At 38.6% G+C, this 26,707-nt stretch overlaps 1 protein-coding gene across 1 annotated transcript in view; it reads right to left on the bottom strand.

The window, feature by feature from the left end:
- HNMT (histamine N-methyltransferase) overlaps positions 1–26,504 on the bottom strand; it is a 48,133-nt gene extending 21,629 nt beyond the window's left edge. The window contains exons 1-5 of the mRNA XM_066345086.1: positions 26,387–26,504; positions 26,080–26,226; positions 17,323–17,375; positions 2,797–2,904; positions 949–1,079 (exon numbers count right to left, since the gene is read on the bottom strand). Of these exons, the coding sequence (XP_066201183.1) occupies positions 949–1,079; positions 2,797–2,904; positions 17,323–17,375; positions 26,080–26,216 (429 nt within the window). The 5' untranslated portion in view covers positions 26,217–26,226; positions 26,387–26,504. The remainder of the gene's footprint in view (positions 1–948; positions 1,080–2,796; positions 2,905–17,322; positions 17,376–26,079; positions 26,227–26,386) is intronic.
- Positions 26,505–26,707: the final 203 nt, after the last annotated feature.

The following is a 26,707-nucleotide window of genomic DNA, read 5'->3' as shown; positions in this document are numbered from 1 at the left end:
AAACATCTTTAGCCTGACCAATGGTGGTGCAGGTGATAGAACGTTTACCTGGAACGCTGAGGTCCCTGGTTCGAAACCCCAAGGTTGCCAGATTGAGCACAGGGTCGCTGGCTTGAGCACAGGGATCATCAACATGATCTCAAGGTCTCTGGTTTGAAGCCCAAGGTCTCCATCTTGAGCCCAAAGTCACTTGCTTGAGCTTAAATTAAAGTTGATCAAGGGCTCAATGGCTCACCTTGAGCTCCCCAGTCAAGGCATGCATGAGAAGCAATCAATGAACAACTAAAGCAAAGCAATTACAAGTTGATGCTTCTCATCTCTCTCCTCCCTCCCTCTCTCTCCTTTCCTTATGGATGCCTATACTCCCTATGCTATCTAGAAATATCAAGGGAAATATGTCCCTGCCCCATACCATCTACTGAATGGTCATCCGTTTTCCAAGAAATACACTATCTGTCTGGACCACAGAAATAAATTCGTACTGAATGACTAACTGATATTAACAAAACTTCATTAACCTAAGGATACATCTAATTTTCCCCTTTTGTCATGTGCACACTAGCCAGGTCATCAACAAAAGGCAAAAGTGGGAGGATTCAGAAAAGCTCTGAGACATTGCTCCATCCAGACCATTAGAGCTACAAGAGAACTGTGCTAGGAAATGCTACACTATACTGTCCTGAAATCTACCCAAGAACTTTCAGTCCTAGGCAAACTAATTAAGCCAACATTGAAAAAAATCAATAACTCTGGAAGTATTTTGAATAGAGAAAACTGCCTTTTAAAATGTTACAGAGAATTCTTAGTATTATCAACATCTTTATCCGCAATTTGAATGTGCTCACTTAAAAATCAGAAATCGGATTCTCATTTTTCTCATCAGGCTCTCTTCATACATATTTCTGAAAATCGCCTTACTGAATATATATAATAACAAATATTTCTTACCTGAACCATATGAATAAAGTCCCACTTCTGAAGTTCCTTTTTCTCTATCATTCTGTTTTGATATTCGGATGCTGTCTCGTTATGCCAAGCAAACTTTATGTTCTTGAGATTTGATGACTTGGCTACTAACTCTAAAATCCAGAAAAGAGGTAGCACACCATCAATTTTAATTGCAAATTCCATTTTCATTTAGAATTTTAATGCAATCAATGTTATATACATACCAAATATAAAACACATTTTTCTTTTTTATGGAGCTATGGAAAACCAGAGAGTTCATCATGATTTTTTAATAGCATTAAATAAAATTAGAAAGGAAACAGTCAATAAGAAATAATTATGAGGACCCTGATCAAACATAGGTTATATTATCTCAGTATTAACAGAGAATCAACTGGTGGTTTTTATTGATGAAAAACTGATAAAAAACAGGTGATATTATTTTGTAACCCAGAAGTCAGCAAATCACAGCTCATGAGCCATATCTGACCCAATACATATTTTTAAATGAACTGCAAGCTAAAAACATACATACTATTTTGCCCTGTCAGATAGCTCAGTTGGTTGGAGCATCATCCCAAAGAGCAGAGGTTGCCTGTTCAGTCCCGGTCAGGGCACATACAGAATGATTTTTCTTTCTCTCTCTTTCTCTCTCCCTTCTTCTCTTTATAATCAATATACATTTTAATAAAATAAAATAAAAACACTATTTTACTTCCTGACTTTGTGCTTCTCTTTCATATCTCACACTATTACTCTTTCTCTTTCTTTCTTCCTTTCTTTCCTTCCTTCCTTCCTTCCTTCCTTCCTTCCTTCCTTCCTTCCTTCCTTTCTTTTTCTTTCTTTTCTTTCCTCCCTCTCTCCCTCCCTCCCTTTCTTCTCCCTTGCTTTCTTCCTTCTTTTCTTTCTTCTTCCCTCCCTCCCTCCCTTCCTTCCTTTTTTCTTTTCTAAGTGAGATACAGGGAGATAGTGAGACAGACTTCTGACTTCCACATTTGCCCTGATCAGGATCCACTTGGCAACCCCCGTCTGGGGCTGATGTTCATGCTTGAATCAATCGATCCATCCTCAGTGCCTGGGGTAATGGTCAAACCAATCAAGCCATGGGCTAAGGGAAAGGGAAGAGAGTGAGAAGGGGGAGAGAGAGGAGGAGAGAAGCAGATGATCACTTCTCTTGTGTCCCCTGCTGGGAATCGACCCAGGATGTCCATACACTGGGCCCACACTCTATCCACTGTGCAAACTGGCCAGGGCCACCATGACACTTTTAAATGAACAAAATCAAAAGAAAAATATCATTTTGTTATATGAGAAAACAATATCAAATTCGAGTTTTACTGTTTATAAACCAAATTTTATTGGAACATACACACAGTCATTAGTTAACATGTTATTTATGATTGCTTATAGTGTTACTGTGGCAGAGTTGAGAGTTGTGACAGAGAATTTATAGCCTTCTAAATTTAAAATATTTACTACTATGTCCTTTTTCAGAAAAAGTTTGCAGATTTCTACTGTAACCTAATAAACATAAGCTCTTTAAGGATGGGAATTCTGATTAAGTACTTCTAAATGAATTATTAATTCTGTCTCTAAGAATTAATTTTAAAAATAATAGATGATGACCAGTGAATAGATGGAAAGTCAATAAATAAATGAGTTTAATTATTCACTGTTCATATTCTGAGGTGTTTACTTATCCCTGCCAAACAAATTAATTAAGTTCTTCTAATAAGCTTACAAAGAACATACCATAGTAATAATGCTTTTAATGATTAAAGGGACAAATATGAGATGAAAAGCATTTTGAGATAGAATTTGACATAGAGCACCATGGGTTACAGGTACCTTTGTACTTGGCAATTTGTTCAGCACTCGGTTCAACAACTTCATTGTTGATATGAATTCCTGAGTATTGAGCCTGCACTTTGGAGAGAATCTGAAGATCAATTTCACCTAGAATACAAGCATAGGAAACAGATCACATCAGTCCAGAAAGAAATGGTTAAGAATAATATGAGCTAGTTTATTTGTCTTAGATTTACTAAGAAAGCCCAACATATATAAGGAATAATGCTCAATTGTTGCCCAGTATTGTCTGATGCAGAATAGCAAGGTTGTAAGTGGAATAATAATGTAATTTGAGGAGGGCTATGATTGCTATTCATTCATTCATTCATTCATTTATGTAACATCTGTTTAATATCTATTATTGTATTACATTAAGTCTAGGATGCCATTGATTATAGGATGCATTCTACCCTTCCTTTTGTATCACTAAGTCAGGGAAAAAAAACACTTTCAACTATAATTTTAAGGTATCATTAACTGGAAAGTGTATCCTAATTTCATAGATGTTAAAATATGAAAAAATGCACCTTAGAATAAAAAAGACTAGCTTGACTGGGTGGGGGTGTAGTGGATAGAGTGTTGGCCTGGGACACTGAAGACCCAGGTTGAAAACCCTGAGGTGGCCAACTTGAGCACAGGCTCATCTGGCTTGAGCACAGGCTCATCAGCTTGAGCACAGGGTTGCCAGCTTGAGCATGGTATCATAGACATGACCTCATGGTCGCTGGTTTGAGCCCAAAGGTCGCTGGCTTGAGCAAGGGGTCACTGACTCAGCTGGAGCGCCCCGGTCAAGGCACATATTAGAAGCAGTCAATGAACAACTAAAGTGCTGCAACTATAAGTTGATGCTTTTCATCTCTCTCCCTTCCTCTCTCTTTCTCTCACTAAAAAAAAAAAAAAAAAAGTCTGTCCAGACAGTGGCGTAGTGGATAGTGTCAGACTTGGACATGGAGGACCCAGGTTCAAGACCCAGAGGTCACCAGCTTGAGCGTGGGCTCATCTGCTTTGAGCAAAGCTCACCAGCTTGGACCCAAGGTCGCTGGCTTGAGCAAGGGGTTATTCGGTCTGCTGTAGTGCCCCAGTCAAGGCACATATGAGAAAGCAATCAATGAACAACTAAGGTGCCACAATGAAAAATTGATCCTTCTCATCTCTCTCCCTTCATGTCTGCCCCTATCTGTCCCTCTCTCCATCTCTCTCTCTGTCTCTGTCTCTGTCTCTCTCTCTCTCTCTCACACACACACACAGTAATAAACAAGGCTAGGCTAGAAAAATTAAAAAAAAATATGTCAGGTAAAAAAAAGATACAAAAATATGTCAGACATCTATTTTCAGAAAATACCATGGTAAAGGAAGAGATAGACATGGAAAGAACCACGATGGGGTTGGGCTGTGGCAGGAAGAGGAAAGGAAATGGTGAGGGGAAGGACATGAAGAGAGGCCAGAGAGATAGAAAGATTCATGGAGAAAGATCACCCCTGAGCTCTGTATCACGAGTAAGTGGCAGTTAGCCCAGAGACTTTTGGGGAAATGAGGACTTCCCCAAGGTAGAGAGGACAGGAAGATGGAGGCATAAAGTCAGGAAACAGCGGAGTACGTGGCACTACTGGCAGTACAGAGTTTTGAAATATTGGACAAAGCACAGCCTTCAAGAAAGAGGTGATACTGGAGAGATAAATGCACAGGAGGTTTTAGAACAGATATTTATTCATTAATTCATGCATCAACTATTAATTGGTTGTTTACTATATGCCAGACACTGCACTAGGTTCTAGCAAATGATAAGAACAGATATAAATACCTGATCTGATGAAAATACCTGTGATTGCATGAGAAAGATGGTGTTAAGTTGAATGGACTTGAGTCCCAGCCTTGTTTTTCTCGCTTACTAGGAATATATGACCTTTGGCACTTTGCTTTACCTTTCCAAGCTGTATTCTCTTCATCATGAATATATTAATGATGGCACATAATTTATCAGTTGTGAGGTTATATAAAGCAAGACATATATGGCACATTGCAAGATAGACTTGGCACCCAATAAATGTTAGCTGTTTTTTAAATTAATATTACTAAATTTCTCTCTTTAAAAATCTCTTCTCTTCCTATCACTGATGCCTCCAACTTAAGTTTGGCACTTTTACTCTCTTAGGTTGTGATATTGACACCTTCACTAAAGCAGACCTATGGGCTGGTATACATTTTGACATAAATTACATTAACAGACCTTTTCAAGGTTAGATATGGCAGGCAACACAAGCACAAATCATAAGACTGGGAGTTCTGGAAGAAAGGAGAGGAGGAAGATAAAGAACAAAACATGCTGATGTGGGAAAAGAAAGTAATATAATGGCATAATGAGAGCCCCAAGTAGTGGTAATAGGAGATGGGGGGGGGGGAGGAGTGGGACGGAAGCTGTGACAGAGGATGGAGGAGCCTATGTGAGTTTCCTCTGGAGCTGACCCCACCAACACGAGACATTTCATTTCTTCCTTATTAATTCTAGCTGCCATTCACTGGCCAGCTACTATTTGTCAAACACTATACTTGGGACTTTCTTGAATATCTCATTTAATCCTGACCACAATACTATTCTAAACTCTACAAGATTATTCCTAACCAGAAATGGTGATTTGAATAATTTGACACTTGGGGGATAATAATATGCCTAACTATGTCATACTAAAAAATAGGAAGATACCAAATACTAAAAAGATATAGGAAGTTTTTATTCTTCTCTTCAGTAACTATTTTTGAAGGGTAAATAAAATGACTAAGGCAAAGGCTGCTAAGAAAAGCTGTATAAAAAATGTGTGTGTGTGTGTGTGTGTGTGTATCTAACCTCTTAAGTTTTATTTATGATAGTAGTTTGTAAACAGTACCTCACCCATGAGTAATTTAATTATTTTTTTAATTTAGGAATTAATTTAGATAATAGCCACTCTAACTGGTGTGAGGTGGTATCTCGTAGTTTTGATGTGCATTTCTCTAATAGCTAACAGAAATAAGTGTCTTTTCATATATCTGTTGGCCATTTGTATGTCTTCTTGGTAGAACTGTCTATTCAGGCCCTCCCCTATTTTTTAATTGGATGTTTGCTTGTTTGTTGCTGAGCTCTGTGAGTTCCTTATATACTTTGGATATTAACACCTTATCAGAGCTGTTGTTTGTAAATATCTCCTGTTTGGTTGGCAGCCTTTTTGTTTTGTTGTCAGTTTTCTTTTGCTGTGAAAAGCTTTTTAGTTTAATATAGTCCCATTCATTTATTTTTGCCTTTACTTCCCTTGCCTTTGGGGTCAAGTTCATAAAATGTTCTTTACAGCAAAGGTCCATAAGTTTAGTACCTATGTTTTCTTCTAAGTAATTTATTGTTTCAGATCTTATATTTAGGTCTTTGACCCATTTTTAATTAATGTTTGTGCATGAGGACAAGCTGTAGCCAAGTTTTGGGGATTTTTGCATGTGGCTTTCCACTACTTATTGAAGGGCTTTTTCTTCTCCATTGTGTGCTTTGGCTCCTCTGTCAAAGATTATTTGCCTATATATATGTGGTTTGATTTCTGGGCTCTTAATTCTTTTCCACTGGTTGGTGTGTCTGTTTTTCTACCAATATCATGCTATTTTGCCTATCATGCCTCTGTAGTATATAATTTGCAGTCAGGTATAATACTCCGGCTTCATTCCTTTTTTTCAAGATTGCTTTGGCTATTGGGGTTTTTAATGGTTTCATACAAATCAGGTGATTATTTATTCTATTTTTTCTTTTCTTTTTTTTTTTAATTAAGTGAGAGGTGCGAGGCAGAGAGACAGACTCCTGCATGCTCCCCAACCGGGATCCACCTGGCAAGGCCCCCTACCAGGTGATGCTCTGCCCATCTAGGACTGCTGTTCCATTGCTCCGAAACAAAGCTATTTTAGTGCCTGAGGCAAGGCCATAGAGTTATCTTCCACACCCAGGGCCAACTCACTCAACCATTAGAACCATGTCTGTGGGAGAAGAAGAAGAGAGAGAGAGAAAATGGGAAGGGGAAAGGGTAGAAAAGCAAATGGGTCTCTTCTCCTGTGTGCCCTGTCCAGGAACTAAACCTGGGACTTCCACATGCCGAGCAGATGTTCTACCACTGAGCCAACAGGCCAGGGCCTGTTCTATTTCTTTAAAACATGACATTGGGATTTTAATGGGCATTGCATTAAATTAGTATATTGCATTGGGTAATATGGCCATTTTAATTATGTTAATTCTTCCAATCCCTGAAAAGATATTTGATAGACAATTCAGAAAAAATAAAATTTTACTTTAACGTTAATTTATAAAATTTAAACGTGTTGATAGTTAAATGCTAGCTACTTCAACTTATACATAGAGAGATAAATAATATGCATATAATATTGTAATATTTCTACTATATTGAGCTACCCTTAAAGAAGTGCTAACATTCTCCTACCTTGTTTGCCAATGACAAGATTTACCAGATGAAACTACTTGAACTGACAAAGACAGTCTAGGGCAGTGGTTCTCAAAGTGTGTACCAGGGCACACTGGTGCACCCTAGATTTCCAGATGCACCCTATGGTATTAAGATTTCCAGGTGCACCCTATGGTATTCCTGAGAAATATGAGCCTGTAGGAGACCAAAAAACCAACAGGGTTTTTGGAGTTTAGAGTTTTGGGAGATAAAGGTGTGGGGAATTGGCTGTAAGCTGACAGTCTGCCCAACGCCCCACCTCACTTGCCTGATTAGGTTGCAAAAGGCTGTTAAGCTGTGGTGCTGGATTGTTTACACTACCCCCCATGTTCCCCAGAAAGACTGGAGGCAAGTTTCCTCCATCCTTTGTTTGATGTAAAGTTAAGATGATATGTATGGTGGAGGTTTGGATTGATGATTAAACATTAGGAATTGTCTCTTAAAGCTTTTTGGATTTCTATAGAAGAAGAATATGTGGCAATATCTACAAAACTTTGAACATTTTACAATTTTCAACATCCTATTTATGTGAATTAGGATTTTCTACCCTCAATACAATTAAGAGTGAAAAGAGAGAAATTCTTCATTGTATTGATGAGGAAATGAGAGTTTGCCTTTCAAATATATGCCCAAACATTGGAGAAATAGCTAGGACACATCAGGCTCACGTTTCTCATAAACACAAGAATGAAAAAACTTAACACATTCATGCTGGGACCTGCCAAATTTACTAAATCTTACTAAGAATGTATCTATCTATCTATCTATCTATCTATCTATATACATATATATATATAGCTTTTTTGTCTTTTTTTAAATTTTTAACCCCTCTTTTTTATGAATTTTAAAAAGCATAACTCAAAAATGTAACATAAAAAAATTTTAATGTCAGAATAAATTTAATTTTGCCATATTTCATTTAATTACCATAAAAGCATGCTTGGACTTTATATATTTTTTCATTAATATTTGACTTAATCATTATAACATATTTCTCAGAAATTTGTATATAGTGCATCTATAATTATTTGTAGGATTTTATTTTTAAATGTGCCCCGACTTCAGAAAGTTTGAGAACCACTAATCACATCATTGGTGAGCTCATCAATATCAGTGTACCCATGCTGGCTCTAGCACTCTCTCCCTGACTCACTGGCTCTGTCTCTCTCTCCCTCAAAGAACCCTCACAGTCTTCCCTGAGCTTCATTCACTACATTGGCCCACTACATTAACAGTGCTTAAAACGTAAATGTTGCTGAGGATGGTTATTAGCCACAATCTAGTGTAAGTAGAGAGTCTAGAGCCTGCTGTCCTTCTGGAATAAGAAGCAAGAAATAATCAACAGAACACTTCAAGAACAGACAGACAGCAGACAGCTACCATCCTTCCCATCACCATCATCCTCAACCCCTCATTGGGCCAACGTGCCCTTGGAGCAGGCATGGGGAAGCTCTATCTGTAGAAAAGCTAGCTACAGCGCAGATGAGGTGGCTCTGAAAGCACTTCTTCAGGTAGGATATGATTACAGGGGAGTCAAGCATGGCCACTGACACCAGTCTGTCATGAAAACATGCCTCAGGACAGTGTTTTGGGCATCAGTCTAGCTGGAGGAGCTGCCAGACCCAGTGAGTCTGTGCTTGACCATCACCTCTCATCAACTAGGAAATCATTGTTTGCATTGGGTTCATTTGTCCTGTGCTTGTATATAAAATTAATATTACATAAAACCTGGGACGCCTGGCCTGTGGTGGCGCAGTGAATAAAGGGTCAATCTAGAATGCTCAGGCTGCTGGTTCGAAACCCTGGGCTTGCTGATCAAGGCACATGTGGGAGTTGATGCTTCCTGCTCCTCCCCCTCGTCTCTTCCTTCTCTCTCGCTTCTCTAAAATGAATAAATATTAAAACAAACAAACAAACAAAAAAAAACCTGGGACACAGATAGAAGTATCAGGTAGAAAATAACTACTACTAGAGAAAAAAAAAGTTAATGTTTGATTTATTTTCCCTAAGGTTATTTTTTGTATTTTTTTTTATTTTACTTTTTTTCTGTTGAGCAAATAATTTTCTTTAGTTTACACAGGTGAGATCATTTTATACATATATTATTTTGACTTTTTGACTTTCTTTGAGAGTTAAACCATGAATATGTCAAAATTTATCTGAATATTATTTGTAGTGACCATACTATTTTCTAAAAATATGTGCAACAATTGATTTAATTATTAACCTTTTTTAAATTCATTAAGAGGAGGGGAGGCAGAGAGACAGACTCCCACATGCGCCTTGACCAGGATCCATCCAGCAAAGCTCACTAGGGGACGATGTCTACTCATCTGGAGCATTGCTCTGTTGCTTAGCAACCAAGCTCTTCTTAGTGCAGGAGGCCAAAGCCATGGAACCATCCTCAGCACCTGGGGCCAACTCGCTCCAATCAAGTCATGACTGCAGGAGGAGAGAGAGAGAGAGAGAAAGAGAGAAAAAGAGAGGGAGAGAGAGAGAGAAAGAGAGAGAGAGAGAGAGAGAGAAGCAAGAGGGGGTGGGTGGAGAAACAGATGGGCACTTTTCCTGTGTGCTCTGACCAAGAATTAAACCCAGGACATATACACTGTGGGCCAATACTCTACCACTGAGCCAACAGGCCAGGGTCTAATTATTAACCTTTTATAAATATATTAAATGTATAAAAGTATACATTTATATATAGTTTTAAGTACAGTTTTAAATATTTATGCTTAATTTTAAGTTTTTTTTTCCTATTATGAGGAGCTTAACAATGAACCATAAATTTTTATGCAAAAAAAAATCCTTAATATTTTTCAGATTAATTCCAAGAACCCGCATTAATGGTTAGAATGGGATGCCTGATCTTGGGTGATACAGGCAAAAAAACCCCCAAAACCCTGGGTTGTGCCAGGTGCTGAGAAAGGATCCAGGCTGAAGAACTAGAGCACATTCATAGACTCTCTGGGTGGGCAAGACCAGTCCAACTGCTGGAGCCCACCGGGGTGGGGGCTGGGGTCCAGAGGAGGTGGGGGGTGGGATGTCCGGAAGTCAGGGGGAGGGGCTGGAGCAGCAGTTGGGGCTATGGTGAAACAGCAGGGGAGTGGCTCTTTACCAAGTGTGTCAATATTTTAACCAATAGCAGGACCAAGTTTTTGGGCATTAGAATATCAGAACTGTTCTGTGATATACAATTGCACATTATTTTCAGGAACACCTTGCTTCCTTTCGTGTGCTTATCTTTTGTATGGGAATGCTTTCATATCACTAGAACCTCATCACTTCTGCACACTGGCTTTTTAAATCTCAAATTGTTCTCAGTAAATATTTGAACATTTCTTTATATAGTTTCTTTATATATATTTTGTAGTAAATATATTTTAGCACAAATTTTTACATCATTTTCATCAGTCTGTGACTGTTAATAGACACTTACTCAGAGGACCCTGGGCACTGACCCCAGTCTCTATAACCCCAAAGCCACTGTGGCATTTATTATGAGGTTCAGTATGTGTCAAGTGAGGATGACAACAGACCCCTTACAACCAGGTTGCATGAGTGTATTAAGTCACAAAGGTTTTTTTTTTTAATTTTTATTTATTTTTTACAGAGACAGAGAGTGAGTCAGAGAGAGAGATAGACAGGGACAGACAGGAACGGAGAGAGATGATAAGCATCAATCATTAGTTTTTCATTGCTCACTGCAACACCTTAGTTGTTCATTGATTGCTTTCTCATATATGCCTTGACCGCGGGCCTTCAGCAGACCGAGTAACCCCTTGCTGGAGCCAGGGACCTTAGGTCCAAGCTGGTGGGCTTTTTGCTCAAATCAGATGAGTCCGCGCTCAAGCTGGCAAGCTCGAGGTCTCTAACCTGGGTCCTCTGCATCCCAGTCTTATGCTCTATCCACTGTGCCACCACCGGGTCAGGCTTAAGTCACAAAGTTTTATCCAACAGCGTATGTCAAGTGGAAACTTATTCACTGAGACACTGTGTCCTAAACTGCCACAAGAACTAGCAAGATACAAATTTTTCCTTCAGCAAAATTACAGATAACCACATGCCAGGGACTTTTGATTACATTGCAAATAATTAAAACTGTGCATGAAAAACACTCAAATGTTAACAACAACAGAGAGAATGTGAATCTGCCAAATTTTTTTGCCTAGTTTACCATACTTAAGCCATTAATGCATTCTTATTAATTCTAAGGCTGTACAACTGAGTTTGTTTTTCTAAGTATACAGTCATTTAATCTGCAAATAATGATAGATTTGTCTTTACTCTGCCCATTAGCCCAGGTTTTCCTGTTTCAAGTCTTATTGAATTTGCCAACAGAATATTGTTGACTCTGGTTTTGATGACAATGGGTCTGATGTTATAGCAACAGATTCAGTTCTCTCAAATCAAAAATGTATCTATCTGTCTTTAACAATATTTTCATGTTCACTGAAAGTTTTAAATGCAATACAATGACATAAACTATTTTAGTGTTGAAATATATATAGAGAATAGTTTATTTTTAAATAATATATACTGCTCACAAAAATTAGGGGATATTTCAAAATGAATATGAAGCAATAAAAAAAGCATTTGATTTTTTATTAAACAAGAATATCAGAAAAGCAAATGACAAGTCAAAGAAAGTTGTTCAATTATGCAAAGGAAATGCAAAACTAACTTTTATTTTATTGGTGAAAATGCACTATAAAAAAGGCTGAAAGTACTGGAGTATCTGCATGTTCCCTGATCCCCTAATTTTTGTGAGCAGTGTAGTTATAAATGCCTTTATATCTGAAGCTCCAAACTGATTACCTGAAATAGTCCTAAATTCTGTTATATTAGTAAAATGCTAGCGTAGATATCTTTCTAACAATCGAGTAATTGCTAGTATGCTGCACATAGTAAAACAGTTCGTACTTATTTCAAGTTATAAGCAATTAGAATGAAGATTGAAAATTGTCTGCACATCTAGAAGTCCCATATAAATTCCACTTCCTCAATCTAACCAAAAATAGTATTAGCCACACCACTATGGAAGAATGCCTACTTCTTTCTAGAAGGTTACACAGAAAATCATACATTTTTTTTTTAACTAAAGACATATTCAACAGCCTAACCACCAAAGCACTCAGTGCCCAAGTGTCTTCCATAGCATGTCTAAAAAGTACACTGCTTGGCCCTGGTCGGTTGGCTCAGCGGTAGAGCGTCGGCCTGGCGTGCGGGGGACCCGGGTTCGATTCCCGGCCAGGGCACATAGGAGAAGCGCCCATTTGCTTCTCCATCCCCCCCCCTTCCTCTCTGTCTCTCTCTTCCCCTCCCGCAGCCAACAGCCAAGGCTCCATTGGAGCAAAGATGGCTCGGGTGCTGGGGATGGCTCCTTGGCCGCTGCCCCAGGGGCTAGAGTGGCTCTGGTCGCGGCAGAGCATCACCCCCTGGTGGGCAGAGCGTAGCCCCTGGTGGGCGTGCCGGGTGGATCCTGGTAGGGCGCATGCGGGAGTCTGTCTCTCCCCGTTTCCAGCTTCAGAAAAATACAAAAAAAAAAAAAAGTACACTGCTCACAAAAACCAGGGGGTATTTCTTTTTTTTTTTTTTTTTTCATTTTTCTGAAGCTGGAAACAGGGAGAGACAGTCAGACAGACTCCCGCATGCTCCCGACCGGGATCCACCCGGCCCGCCCACCAGGGGCGGTGCTCTGCCCCCCAGGGGGCGATGCTCTGCCCATCCTGGGCGTCGCCATATTGCGACCAGAGCCACTCTAGCGCCTGAGGCAGAGGCCACAGAGCCATGCCCAGCGCCCGGGCCATCTTTGCTCCAATGGAGCCTTGGCTGCGGGAGGGGAAGAGAGAGACAGAGAGGAAAGCGCGGCGGAGGGGTGGGCGCTTCTCCTATGTGCCCTGGCCGGGAATCGAACCCGGGTCCTCCGCACGCTAGGCCGACGCTCTACCGCTGAGCCAACCGGCCAGGGCCAGGGGGTATTTCAAAATGAATGGGAAGCTATAAAACACCCTCTAATTTTTGTGAGCAGTATCTTTTTCCAGACTGTGCTGACATTTCTAGAGCAATAGAGAACTCTATACCGCCCAAGATGTGTGTTTTTCATTCTGGACAGGTAACCTCTAACTCTGAACCACCAAATCTCTCTCTTTCACCACTGGACCTTTAGGGGCAAATATCTATAATTTGATCAACAGAAAATATTTTAAAATGACAACAGACACATTCAAATTCTTATTTTCTGGGCAAAAATTCCTTCCATTCCTTATATTTCGCCAATCATCCGTAATGTGGTGATATAGATTGTTAGCTTACTCTGAACACTAGAAAATATAAAGTTCGCTACTTACCCCCTCCTAGCTGCTGAAGTGGACACGCAGGCTCTTTCAGTTCCTGCTTTAATTATTTGTTTCACGTCCATCTAACTAGCTTAGAACACTAAACCTTTGTGTAACCTTAACATGTCATTTATGAAAAGAGAAAAGATTAATAATTTGATAAGGTTAGATTTTCAAAGAGTTGGTCATTACTGAATATCTAATCTTTCCTTTGCTAAGTTAAAAATTAAATGTTACATTATTTAGTACAATTTGTTGAACTGGACTAAATCAGGAGCCCTGAATTTTGTCCTGCCTTGGTGGCTCTCAGTTTTATTTATAAAATGAGGGTGTTAATGGTTTCAAACTCTATTTTAACCTCTGTAGGAATGCTGGTGTCCATATGTTGTAGAAAAGAAAACCATCTAACATCTGTCAACATAATGTCAGAAAAATTGTGAACAACAAAATTGTTATGAGAGAGTTTAAACCAACTGTGTTTCATATGTGAGTTGCTTCAGTGGATTAAGAAACTATCTATAGATATATGTATATGCTATTATATAAGGCATGGCAATTGAGATGATACACAATAGATTAATAAGTAGAAAGCTGAATAAAATAAGATTGAGTTATAGTCCCATCTAACCCTTATAAAACTTTCTGGCATTGGACAGGAGAACTGAACAGTGCAGCAGATAAAATGATTCCCCTTTAAGCAAAGTCCAGAGCAAGGAGAACATATTGGCCACACTACCTTCTGAAACATTTTTCTAGGCATAAGTGTATGCACTAGAAATTTATAGCATTCTTCCTTACCAAAAAGAGCCTGGGTTTCTTTTTCTCTGTGTACCATAGGCGACACTCTTTAAAAGCTGAATAATAATGGAGCTCCACTGAATAGCTTCAATTTGGAACCGTCAGTGTCAAAGATAGACCAAAAAGCATAATCTATGAGGTTTAGAATATCATACAATTGCTCTCATTATCTAAAAAACAATGATGAAATGAACTTGACACGAATACTTCAAGTCCTTGAATAAGGCAATCTCAGCTGCTCATTTTATTTCATTAAAACTCATAGCACACAACTTTATACTTCCCAGTTTGACTTCTGGTCTGTATGTCTGTTCATGATTTGCTTTTCTCTTGATATTCTGTCTTTTTTGGGTTTCACATGTTTATTTCATACATTTTCCTGTATACTCTATGAATGGCAATGCTATTTATCATTTGTATTTTATTGATATGGAAGATTACTTAAAGATGACATTAAAAAGTTTGCCACTGACTTCCTTTCTTTTGTGCTGCTTAGCCCTAATTTTCTCTTGGCTTCTAACCTGAATTTCCCAATACTTCTTCAAATATCTTACATTCTTTCTCAATTGTGAAACCTCTCTCCACACAAACATCCACCTTTACAGAGAGCCAAGAGACAGAAAGGGTACTTATGCACCCCTGCATGTTTCTGAAAAGGAAATCAAATAGGCTACCAAAGCGCAATGATCATTAAGAGATATAAAAGCTATGATTTCATGTGGGAAGGTGTTTAGTTTGTTTGCTCTTTGTATGTTTCTTCATTGTAGTGGGAAAAGTGGTAGCACCATTATGAATTCAGAGAGAATATTTAAAACAAAGATATGTGGAATATGACCTGTAGATGTCTCGGCAAAAAGGAAGAGAAGATCCAGGAGGTAAAATGAGAGAGCAGTGTAAGATAAGACTGAAGTAGAACTAAGTTAGATGCATTATAGGACCCATAAGCAATAATATATTATTTTAGTTCAAACACTCTATAAGATCATTCATGACAAGATGCTTTATTATTTCTCCTTATTCTTTTCTATTTTATGGTGAAAGATGATAATAAAATAAAATGATTATAAGGGTTAGTTCTTATTATATTATATTACAGTGTAATTTATGAGAAATGAAGAAATAATGACCTGAAAAGTAGCTATATCATTAAAGTTTCCTTGGTTTCTTTGTATGAGCCAACAAGTTACTCATTCATGTGTTGCTTAAACGCCTATACTTAAGAGACTCAAGAAATTACAACTTGTTACTATGTAACATCCACTTATTACCAAGTGGTAATAAGTACTAAGCAATGATTGTTTCAAAAGAAAACAGTAAAGAAAGACAAAGGGAGGAAAGGAGGGATCAAGGAAAGGAGGGAGGGACCAAGAAAAGGAGGGAGAGACCAAGGAAAGGAGGGAGGGATATAAAAATAATATATTTGACAGCATTTTATATATAATATATTAACTCAGGCCTCCAGATGAGGAGCAACTTAAAAATGAAGCAACACAACTCAGGAGTTTGATATGAGGCTAAGTCTGGTGATGAAATTTTTTCTTTTGTTTTTGCAAAAAGGATCAGCTCCCACCTTATAGGAGCAGTAACAATGTGCAAACCACTTCACAAATGTTATCTATATAATTCTCCCTACCACTTTATGAGGTATGATACACTGTTCCCATTTTACTGAGAAGAAAACTGAAGCCTATGTTTCAGCCAAGGTCACACATTTCATTGGTGCCAGAGTCATAAACTATATCCACATCAATCTGCCTTTCCAACTTCCCATTTTTCTCTAAGATAAAACAGCACTGGCATGAAGAGTAGTGATGCTATGAAAAGCTCATGAAAGGGAACTGGGGAGTGTACTGAATTCTTAGAAGGCAGTTTTGGAATTGAATTGGAGGAAGGGAATGGTTTACGAAAGTGCAATTCAAAGAGTAGGGCCACAAGAGGGTAAATGAATGATGTCATGAAGCATATGTGCCTTTTCAATGAACGGAGCTATGCATTTATTTACATCCCAGTGTGCTTTCTATCTCCTGTGGGCTGGCAACAGTTTGCAAAACAGCAACCAGTCCACAAACCACATTTTAAGAGGAACAAGCTTAAGAAATGCCTTATGAAATTTTTCTTTTCTGTGAATAGTTAAGTATATTTGGATAAAAGTTAACCAAATATATTCTATATGTCTTTCTACTTATGAAAAAAGAAAGCTACATCTTACCCACATTGTAGATCAGGGGTCCCCAAACTACGGCCCGTGGGCCACATGCGGCCCTTGAGGCCATTTATCTGGCCCCTGCCGCACTTCTGGAAGGGGCACCTCTTTCATTGATGGTCAGTGAGAGGAGCACAGGATGCAGATGCAAAGCGCGGCGGCGCTCACATATAGTACTACTTCCGGTGACGCGTCACGACTCTGGAAGCTTGTCATATCACTTGTTCCAGCTAGCATTGACAAATATGGAACCGGACATTGACCATCTCATTAGCCAAAAGTAGGCCCATAGTTCCCATTGAAATACTGGTCAGTTTGTTGATTTAAATTTACTTGTTCTTTATTTTAAATATTGTATTTGTTCCTGTTTTGTTTTTTTACTTTAAAATAAGATATGTGCAGTGTGCATAGGGATTTGTTCATTTTTTTTTTCATTTGTTCAGTTTTTTTTTATAGTCCGGCCCTCCAATGGTCTGAGGAACAGTGAACTGGCCCCCTGTGTAAAAAGTTTGGGGACCCCTGTGTAGATAGTAATAAAAGCTGATGTCCTAAACCCTATCAATCTATGGAGACATTTATCTTAGTTGAAGTGGCATTGATCTTACTGGTTTTAATAAGTGAACCTCTTCCAAAAGTAGCTTTTCTAAAGAATGAACAAAATTGCCATCAAACAGCATGATATGTGGAATGAAATATAAATTTTAAAATGTGTTAATCATACCTGCACCTCCGCCAATGCTTAGAATCTTAATTTCTGATTTTTTATCTCCAATCCTGAAAAAAAAAGGTAGTTTAAGAAAAATGTGCTAGGTGCTCAGGAAAATCTGATTAAGTCTGGTTGAGGCCCTGGCCAGTTTGCTTAGTGGACAGAGCATCGGTCCAGCATATGGACATCCCAAGTTTGATTCCTGGTCAGGGCACACAAGGGAATATCCTTGTGCCCTTCTCTCTCTCTTCTCCTACTGCAACTAGTGGCTTGATTGGTTCTAGCCTGGCCAGGTGCTAAGGATAGCATAAGTCTCAGGTGCTAAAAATAGGTTGGTTGATTTGAGCATTGGCCTCAGATGGGCGTTGCTGGGTGGATCCCAGTCAGTGCGCATGCAGGAGTCTGTCTTACTATCTCCCCTCTTCTCAGTTAGAAAGAAAGAAAGAAAGAAAGAAAGAAAGAAAGAAAGAAAGAAAGAAAGAAGGAAGGAAGGAAGGAAGGAAGGAAGGAAGGAAGGAAGGAAGGAAGGAAGGAAGGAAGGAAGGAAGAAAGAAAGAAAGAAAGAAAGAAAGAAAGAAAGAAAGAAAGAAAGAAAGAAAGAAAGAAAGAAAGAAAGAAAGAAAGAAAGAAAGAAAGTCTAGTTGAAGAGAACAGCCTAAAATTAGAGTGACAGAACTAGGCCAACATAATGATTCACATTATTTAATTATATTGCTGTCTTTCGAAATACAATCTTGAACTGGCAGGCTTTTAGAAACACACTATAAACATCACAGAGGTAAGGTAAACAATTTGTTGAGAATTTATTTGGAGAATAAGAACAGAAGAAGTGAGTCCTGGAGTCCTGGGTTATAATGAGTCATGCTCTATATATGGGGAAAGGCTGGGGTGATTTATACTAGCTCTATGATATCTGCCTGCTTTCTTTTTTTCATGCTTCTTTTTAACAAACAGGTGTCTATTAAATTTATTCTATGCCTATTCTAGGCATTGAAACTATAAAACTGAATAAGACACTACTTTGCTCTCAAAGTGAAATGTGAGATAAGGAAGCCTGACAAATAGCTCTAATACCAGAAATGGAGTGGAATTAATGGCTTGGAGACCACTATGACTTGCTTTAGAATGATGTAAGGGGGTCAAAAAAAGTATGAGTGCACCACGACTGCCAAATTTCCAGCAAGGGTGACATGGTAAAGCATGGCGCCAAAGAGGAACCTGGAGAATATAGCTGGACAGCAAATTTATGTTTTGTCAGGGCTTTTTGTTTGTTCCTTTTTAGTTTTGTTATATATTCTTTTGATAAATCTGAAATTAACAGATATTTGAATATGCAAGCTTTAATCTGGATGAAAGATGTGTTATATAAATAATGTATTCTGGAGAATTATTGTCATAAAGTAATCAAAAATAGGAAAGAAGATTCCATTATCCAAGGATATTGCAAGTAGAAGAGCAGTAGGATGACAAAGCAATACCAACTTTTTAAACTCACCAGAGGCCCTGGCCAGTTTGCTCAGTGGTAGAGCATCAGCCCAGGTATGGATGTACTGGGTGCAACTGCCAGTCAGGGCACACAGGAGAAGCGACCATCTGCTTCTCCACCCTCCCCCACCCCCTTCTTTCTTTCTCCCCCTCCCTTCTCCTCCTGCAACCATGGCTTGATTGGTTCAAGCATGTTGGTCCTGGGTGCTAAGGATGACTCCGTGGAGCCTCCACCTCAGGCACTAAAAATAGCTGGGTTGAGAGCATGGCCCCAGATGGGCAGAGCATCAGACCCAGATGGGAGTTGCCAGATGGGTCCTGATTGGGGCACATGCAGGAATCTGTCTTTCTATCACCCCTCCTCTCACTAGGAAAAGAAGAAAAAATAAAAAATAAAAGTCATTGGATTATGAGACATACACAAAGAGGACAGAGGGAAACAGCAAAGCTTGGAGATATGATAGGAGCATTAGAGAAGAAGAATGTTATCAGTAATGTCAGAGGTGGGAGGGTGTACTACTAAAAAATATATATATAGGGAAAAATCTTTATTGAATTTGGTAATTGGCAATATAAATATATTTGATAATAGCAGTTTTAAAAGTAGGTTGTGAGCCAAAGTCAGATGTCATTGTAATTAAAAAGTGAACTTGATGAAAAGGAAAGAGATCTAGAGGGATTGCTGAAATAGGATGAGAGTAACAAGAAAGGTGTGCCTGCTAGAGGGAGACATGAATGAAAGGATGTTTGTTTGTTGGGCTTTAAGGTAGCAAACAAGTCTGTTCTTTGGCTAAAGTTAAAGAACCTGCACAGAGTGATAGGATGAAGACAGAGCTTAAAGTCAGGTTCTAAGGAAATAACAAAGTATAGAGTAAAAGACACCTATGGATGAGTTGCTTTCCTTAGTTCTAATTATCTTCCAACTCATAATCATAGCCTTAATATATCCATTCCTATCTATGTTCTTGGTTACTTTTTTAAATGTGTGTATTTGTGGATAGAATAGCGAGACCATGAATCAGAGCATAAGGTTGAAATCCCAGGTTACTAATTTGTTATCCTGAGCAAGTTATTTAATTTTGCTGTGTATTTATTACCTATGAAACAGAATAATAACACCACCTACCTTATAGGATTGCAATAATGACATCTAACAGAAGAGTTAGGAGAATTAAATTATTTAATTCATGTAAATCTCTAAGATATGTGTCTCCTCATGGCAAGCACACAACATATATTAGCAATTGTTATTATTTCAGACACAGCTAAGTGATTTAAATGAATTAACTCTTTGAAACTTTACAACTCCTCTGTGAGTTAGATAATATTATTATTTCATTTCATATATTATAATGATACCTAATAATTATTAGAAACTTACTGTTTTCCAGGCAAGGATCTAAATGCATTATATATAACAACAACAAAAGCAAAACAAAAGAACACTTTGCTATTGATAGCTATAAAGTAACTCTATCCACCCTACTATTCACCCCCAGATAGGGGAATCTCAGTGAATAAACTTACGTATATTGGCACCTGAAAATATCCCAGCAAAGAGCTGAGTCCATATCCAATTGCTACAGCAAGCCACCCACTCAATGAATTCTTCCCTTCCATACACAAGGAGGATCTGGATCCCTTTTAAGTGCCTCATTATTTAATTTGATAGACAACCAAGGTTTATCAGGTAGTTTAAGAGCTCCACTAACATGAAAGACAGAAACCAAAACAAAACCAGAACTCAGAAGAAACATGCAGAGAACAGTGGAAAATTTTATTACAGATAAAAGAAGGTATCACATGTGTGAAAGATGAACAGGATGCTATAAAAAATAACATTTTTGAAAATTAAAAATATAATAGCAAATATGTAATACATTAAAGATAAAATTGTAGAAAACTGAAAATATAAGAAAATTAGAGCATCAATTCAGGAGGTATGGTGTTTAGTGAATACAAGTTCCAGAAAGAGAAAAGGAGAAGATAAGAATGATTTAAAAATATCAAAATTTCCCTGAAGGATCTGAATTGACCCAGGCAATACTAACAAAAAAGGGTGAAAAAGGCCTGCAGCACAACTCATTATCTTAAAATTTATAATACCAGCTTTAAGAGATCTTAAAAGCTTCTAAGTAGGGAAAACAAAAACAAACAAAACAAGGAAAAGGTTATAAGGCAAAGATGACCAATTTGAGTGGTATTGAATTTCCCAACAGTAAATCTAGTAGCTAAAAGACAATGGAAGAATATTTTTAAATTTATAATATAACATCATTTCAGCACAGAGTCTTAAACCCAAAGTATCCAAAGATGAACATAAAGTAAAGGCATTTTTAAAGTTAAAAAGTCTCAAAAAGTCATTAGCTGAAGGAGAAAGAAGGGAGGGAGGGAGGGAGGGAGGGCATGAGATCCAGAATCAGAGAATCTAATATCAGAGAGAGAAGAGAATTTATAGAAGATGAAATAAATTCCCTTATCAATAATTGAAATAAATTCTTTATCAATCAATAGCAGGCCAAGAGCAAATCACCACACTGGGGAAAAAAAGAACAGAGAACTCCTGAAAAGATGTTCCCATGGAGGGAAAGTAACAGATTAATTATTTGATCTACTGAAATGTACTGCTCACAAAAATTAGGGAATATGTTATTGCTTCATATTAATTTTGAAATATCCCCTAATATTTGTGAGCAGTATATATTGAAAGGAGGTTAATACTTGCTTTGGAGCATATGTAATGATAGGTTCATAGAAAACTAAAGAAAGAAGCTGCCTGACCTGTGGTGGCACAGTGGATAAAGCGTTGACCTGGAAATGCTGAGGTCGCCAGTTCGAAACCCTGGGCTTGCCTGGTCAAGGCACATATGGGAGTTGATGCTTCCAGCTCCTCCCCCCTTCTCTCTTTCTGTCTCTCCTCTCTCTCTCTCCCTCTGTCTCTCCCTCTCCTCTCTAAAAAAAAGTGAATAAATAAAAAAAAAATTAAAAAAAAAAAGAAAGAAGCTAAAGTCAAGATAATAACTCTAGGAAAAACAAAAAGTTAGACATGAAATGAAATGAATTGTAGTATAATGCATTGTTCAACTATGAATATTATGTACACAGGCAAAATGTTATAAACACTCAAATTATTTAATCAAAAATTTTGAACTACATGGATTGACATGATAGAGAATATGTGCATGGTTAGTTAGCTATTTTAACAGTGTGAATAATGAGTTTTTTTCATGCTTGCTAACCCCCCCAGGAGTGAGTTTTTTTTTCAAAAAGTGAAATAGTTCAGCCTGACTAGGCGGTGGCATAGTGGATAGAGCGTCAGACTGGGATTTGGAGGACCCAAGTTCAAGGCCCCGAGGTCACCAGCTTGAGCACAGCTTCATCTGGTTTGAGTAAAGCTCAAAGGTCGCTGGCTCGAGCAAGGGTTTACTTGGTCTGCTGAAGGACCACGGTCAAGGCACATATGAAAAAGCAATCAATGAACAACCAAGGTGTCGCAACAAAAAACTAATGATTGATGCTTCTCATCTCTCTCCGTTCCTGTCTGTCTGTCCCTGTCTATCCCTCTCTGACTCTCTCTCTCTGTCTCTGAAAAAAAAAAAAAAAGAAAGAAAGAAATAGTTCATTTACAGTTTTATTAACTTAAAATCATGTTTGTTTGATAACAATTTTTGAAACAAGAAGAACATACATTTGCTTCTAAATTTGCCTTACACATTTTTAAAATAAATCGATCATACTCTGGATGGTCAGGAGGCATGAGGACATACATGATCATTTGTACTACTCCAAGGGTTAATACAGCAAACTTAAGAAAGAGAAGAATAACATATTATTAAGATTTAGTAAAGAAAATGCCATAAGAAACAACTTAAAGATTTCATTGTTGAAAGTGGTTACCAGGCCCTGGTGGGTTGGCTTAGTAGTAGAGCATCGACCTGGCCTGTGGAAGTCTCCAGTTTGAGTCCCAGTCAGGGCACACAGGAAAAGCGACCATCTGCTTCTCCTCCTCTCACCCTCCTGTTGGGCAGATCAAGTTATTTTTTTCTCACCCTATTGTTAAAGATGGGGCTGCCCACATGGACAGCTGTGGAGATACCATTAATGCCCTTCTTGCTTGGAAGGAGCATGGTTATGCTAATGTGTGTTGGGGGAGGGCTTTCTCGCCAAAAGGTTTTAGAAGGAGAAGAATGATTATGTTCTAGGAAGATCCCATGGAGGCAGGGAAGCCACATGTAGAGGCAGCCAAATGGCGGATTAGGAGAAGGAGAAGCCAGTTTGTGGAAGAGAAGAAGATGGGGAACAGAGGTGAAGAAGGCTGGTGGGGCCTGTGATTCTAGGAATACTCAGATGAGTCAGTGGCTTTGGGAGCCCTGAATGGAAAGGGAAGTGTTTTCCTATTGTGTGTATTTTCTCTCCCACCGGGTGTGAGCTAGGATTAAAGGAAAATGGAACACCAGTTCTCGGCTCAGTTGCCTCTTTACCATCTATCCAAATCAAACCTGAACATGTGTTGGCCAGGTGGCTTTGATGGCAGCCGTGAATACTGGCTATACACTCCTCTTCTTTCTCTCTCTCTCTGACTCTCTTTCTTTTCCCCTTCCACAGCTATGGCTCAAATGGTTTGAGCACATGGGCCCATGCACTGAGTATGGCACAATGGACCCTCCGCCTCACGCACTAAAAATAGCTCAGTTGCTAGGATGGACAAAGCACTGGCCCCAGATGGAGAAGGTCAGGTGGATCCTGGTTGGGCATGCATGAGGGAGTCTGTCTCTGTATCTCCCCTCCTTTCACTTAAAAAAAGGAAAAAAAAAAGTGGTTGCCTCCAGGAAGAGAGGCACAAAGAGGGTTGGGAGTGAGTAAGGCAAGGAACCAGTAGTTTTATTTATGTATATATTTATTTATTTAGCTGTGTAAAGCCAGTAGCAACGGCCACCATCACAGCCACTGGGCCCATGCAGGCTCGGTTCGCATTTTATTAAGACAGACGGTAATGAAACAACAGAGCCAAGAACTGGTGGGCCATTAGCTTTAATCCTAGCTTGTATGCAGAGGGCAAGAAATACACACAGTGGGAAAACACTTCCCTTTCCATTCAGGGCTCCCAAAGCCACTGACTTATACAAGTTTCCTAGAATCAAAGGTTTCTTTCTACCTTACCAGCCTTATTCACCTCTGTTCCCCATCTCCTTCTCTCTTCACAAACTCTGCACAAACTGGCTTCTCCTTCAGCACTCCACCATCTTAGCTGCTTCTCCTCTCCTCCGTGTGGCCTTTCTCTGCTCTCTTCCAGCATGGGCTCCTCTGCCCCATTTTATAGTGTAGAAATCAAAACCTTTAATCCAATATACAAACAAGGAAGTCTCTGATACAAAGTCACTTATCTGAGGCATAATGGGATTCCTCATAGGAGTGCACCACACCACATCATGCAACAGTCAAGGGTGTGGGGAAAAGCTTAGTTTTGAAAAGATCTCAGTATTAAAAGGGTGAGAAAGCCTTAGTCTTAAAACTAAGCCTTAGGCTATAACAACCCTGACTGCTTACACCCTGTCCCCCACACCCAATGCAAACTATAAGGGAGCAAACAAATATATCATATTTACAAACTTATTTGACCAACAAGCTGTTCTTATAAAATTTTTAGAACCATTTGACTTTTAAAAGTTTTTTAAAATGACAAATAAATCAGGCAGGTTGAATACTTATATAACTTAAAACCAACTCTTAGCAATTTTAAAGGTCCTTCAGCTAAATCATATTCCAAACCCCACCTTCAGGAAAAAAATTACTTTTTAAATAAATGATACTTTTATTTAGATCATTTATAATTATATAGTACCACTACGTATAATGCAAACTTATTTATCTCTTTGAAAGTTCTCCACTCTCACTAATTCCACATTTGATATTTCCTACTGGACTGTATAAACCTTGCAAAGAAAGGTCATCATTTATTATGTTATATCCATCCATGTTGCCCCTTCAAACCAAACCAATGGCCAAAGAAAACCAAGTATCTGGATAAGCTATAGACATGAATAAAGACGCTTAGTTCTGCAAAAGAACTCACAAATTAACTCATTACTTTTCATTTAGAATTGAAGAAAAAGACCTAAGGAAGTAAACTAATTATTTACCAGATAAGTCTGTATTTATTGTCTACTTTGATTGTTTTACATCATTATTGTATTACTTTTTAATTAATAAATTACATTATACTCTACTTTTAAAAATCACATTTAAACTGTATGGCCACTGTAATTGAAAATGTTTTGAAATTTAAAAACACATTTAAAAACTACTAAACCATCAAAAATAGAAAGGGTAATAGAATTACATATACATCCAGCATGTCTGCTCTGGTCAGGCAGAGAGAACAACCCGGTGAAAGAATTTCAGGCCTATAATAGAGAAGAATTTCAGGCTTATAATAGAGGAGAATTTCAGGCTTATAATAGAGAAAGCCTGCAAAAGATACAATTTCAGTTTCCTTTGCTGTTACTCATTGCATCTCCAGTCGTTTCTTTACAGTTTTCCATCATTATTTCCTGAAGCAGAGTAAGTTACAACAATCCACCCCTAGATAAGTAATTTGATTATCTTTAGCATGTGGAATCTGTTCCTCTCATAATGCTTATCAGCCCTGGCACAAATTGAACACATTAATCACCAAACAAAGCAGTCTGCAAGAAGGATAGGAACTAGTGAGTTTCACTGATAAAAGGAAAACGCTTTTTCTTCTGGACCACCACACTGCTAATATTAAGTTGAAAGAAAGACAAAATATATTTTGGAGCATGATAACTATAATGGATAAGAAAAATGAATTTAAATGGATATTAGGAGAACTGAGAGACACCCACTCAATACTAGGGAGCAAATAGTATTTGGTAATTATTTGTATTTGATTCTAAGGAATAGTAGCCTCCACTGGGGACGTTTTTGAATGAAAAATGTAGAGGAGGGCTGAAAAAAACGGAGCTCCAAGATTTGCATCTTATCTGTTCCAAGCTAACATGGAGTTGTGCCTTCACATGGTTAATGCTTCTATCTCTGTGCAGCCGGAAATGCCGCACACAAATAGGATTCTTTGACTGTTTAAAACAAATGTCTAACTGCAGCGCCACAAGAAAAGGAGCACAGTGGGCGAGGAGGCAGTGGAGCTGCTATCAGTAGCAGGTTCTTATCCTGGAGCCCAGCCTGCAGGGTTGGGCGCAACCCATCTATCACTGAAAAGAAAGCTGCGAGGGTTGTCCCTTACTCAAAAACGTTCTTTTTTGTTACCTTGCTATTATGCCTGGCAGCTTCTTGTCCATGAATTCCTGCATGCACTGGTGTTCCGTGGAAGTGTTGAGAAACCTCCGAAAAGATTCAACATATCTGCTGTGATCAGAAAACAAGCTCCTCATGGAAGATGCCATATTTGGTTTTCTGAGGAAGACAGGGAGGGAGTGAAGGTTTAACTTCCCCTTTCCTTCTTTTCCCAGTTCCTTTTTTCTCTCCCCACCCCCACCAGTTTGTATCGAGAAAGAAAAAAAGCTTGCATTGCATTTCACAGGCAAGGGAAAGGGTGGTGTGCAAAGGTCTTTACCAAGTCAGTCTTTGTATGGGACTTTGCACTGATTCTTTAACCCCTGCATAGTTGTTTTTCAGGAATTGCAGGTAGTAAAGCAACGCAGTAAATCCATTGCTGGAACTTGCTTTAAAACTCCCACAATTAAAACAAACATTCTAATCACTTCCTGTTTCGTCAGCAGCTGCCTGCTACTAAGTTCCCAGTTGGAAAAGCGGCTGCTTTCCTGTCCCAAGTTGACAAACACAATAAACACAGCAGCTACTAAACTACAAAGCGCTTTCTGAAATTTAAAGCTGCTAGAAATTTTGGATACGTGACTGTCCTCACTTTCGTGAT

Source organism: Saccopteryx leptura, chromosome 7, assembly GCF_036850995.1.
Source record: "Saccopteryx leptura isolate mSacLep1 chromosome 7, mSacLep1_pri_phased_curated, whole genome shotgun sequence".
NCBI lineage: Eukaryota > Metazoa > Chordata > Mammalia > Chiroptera > Emballonuridae > Saccopteryx > Saccopteryx leptura.
Note: the sequence above shows the minus strand (reverse complement) of the source record. Positions and strands in the feature narration are given on the sequence as shown.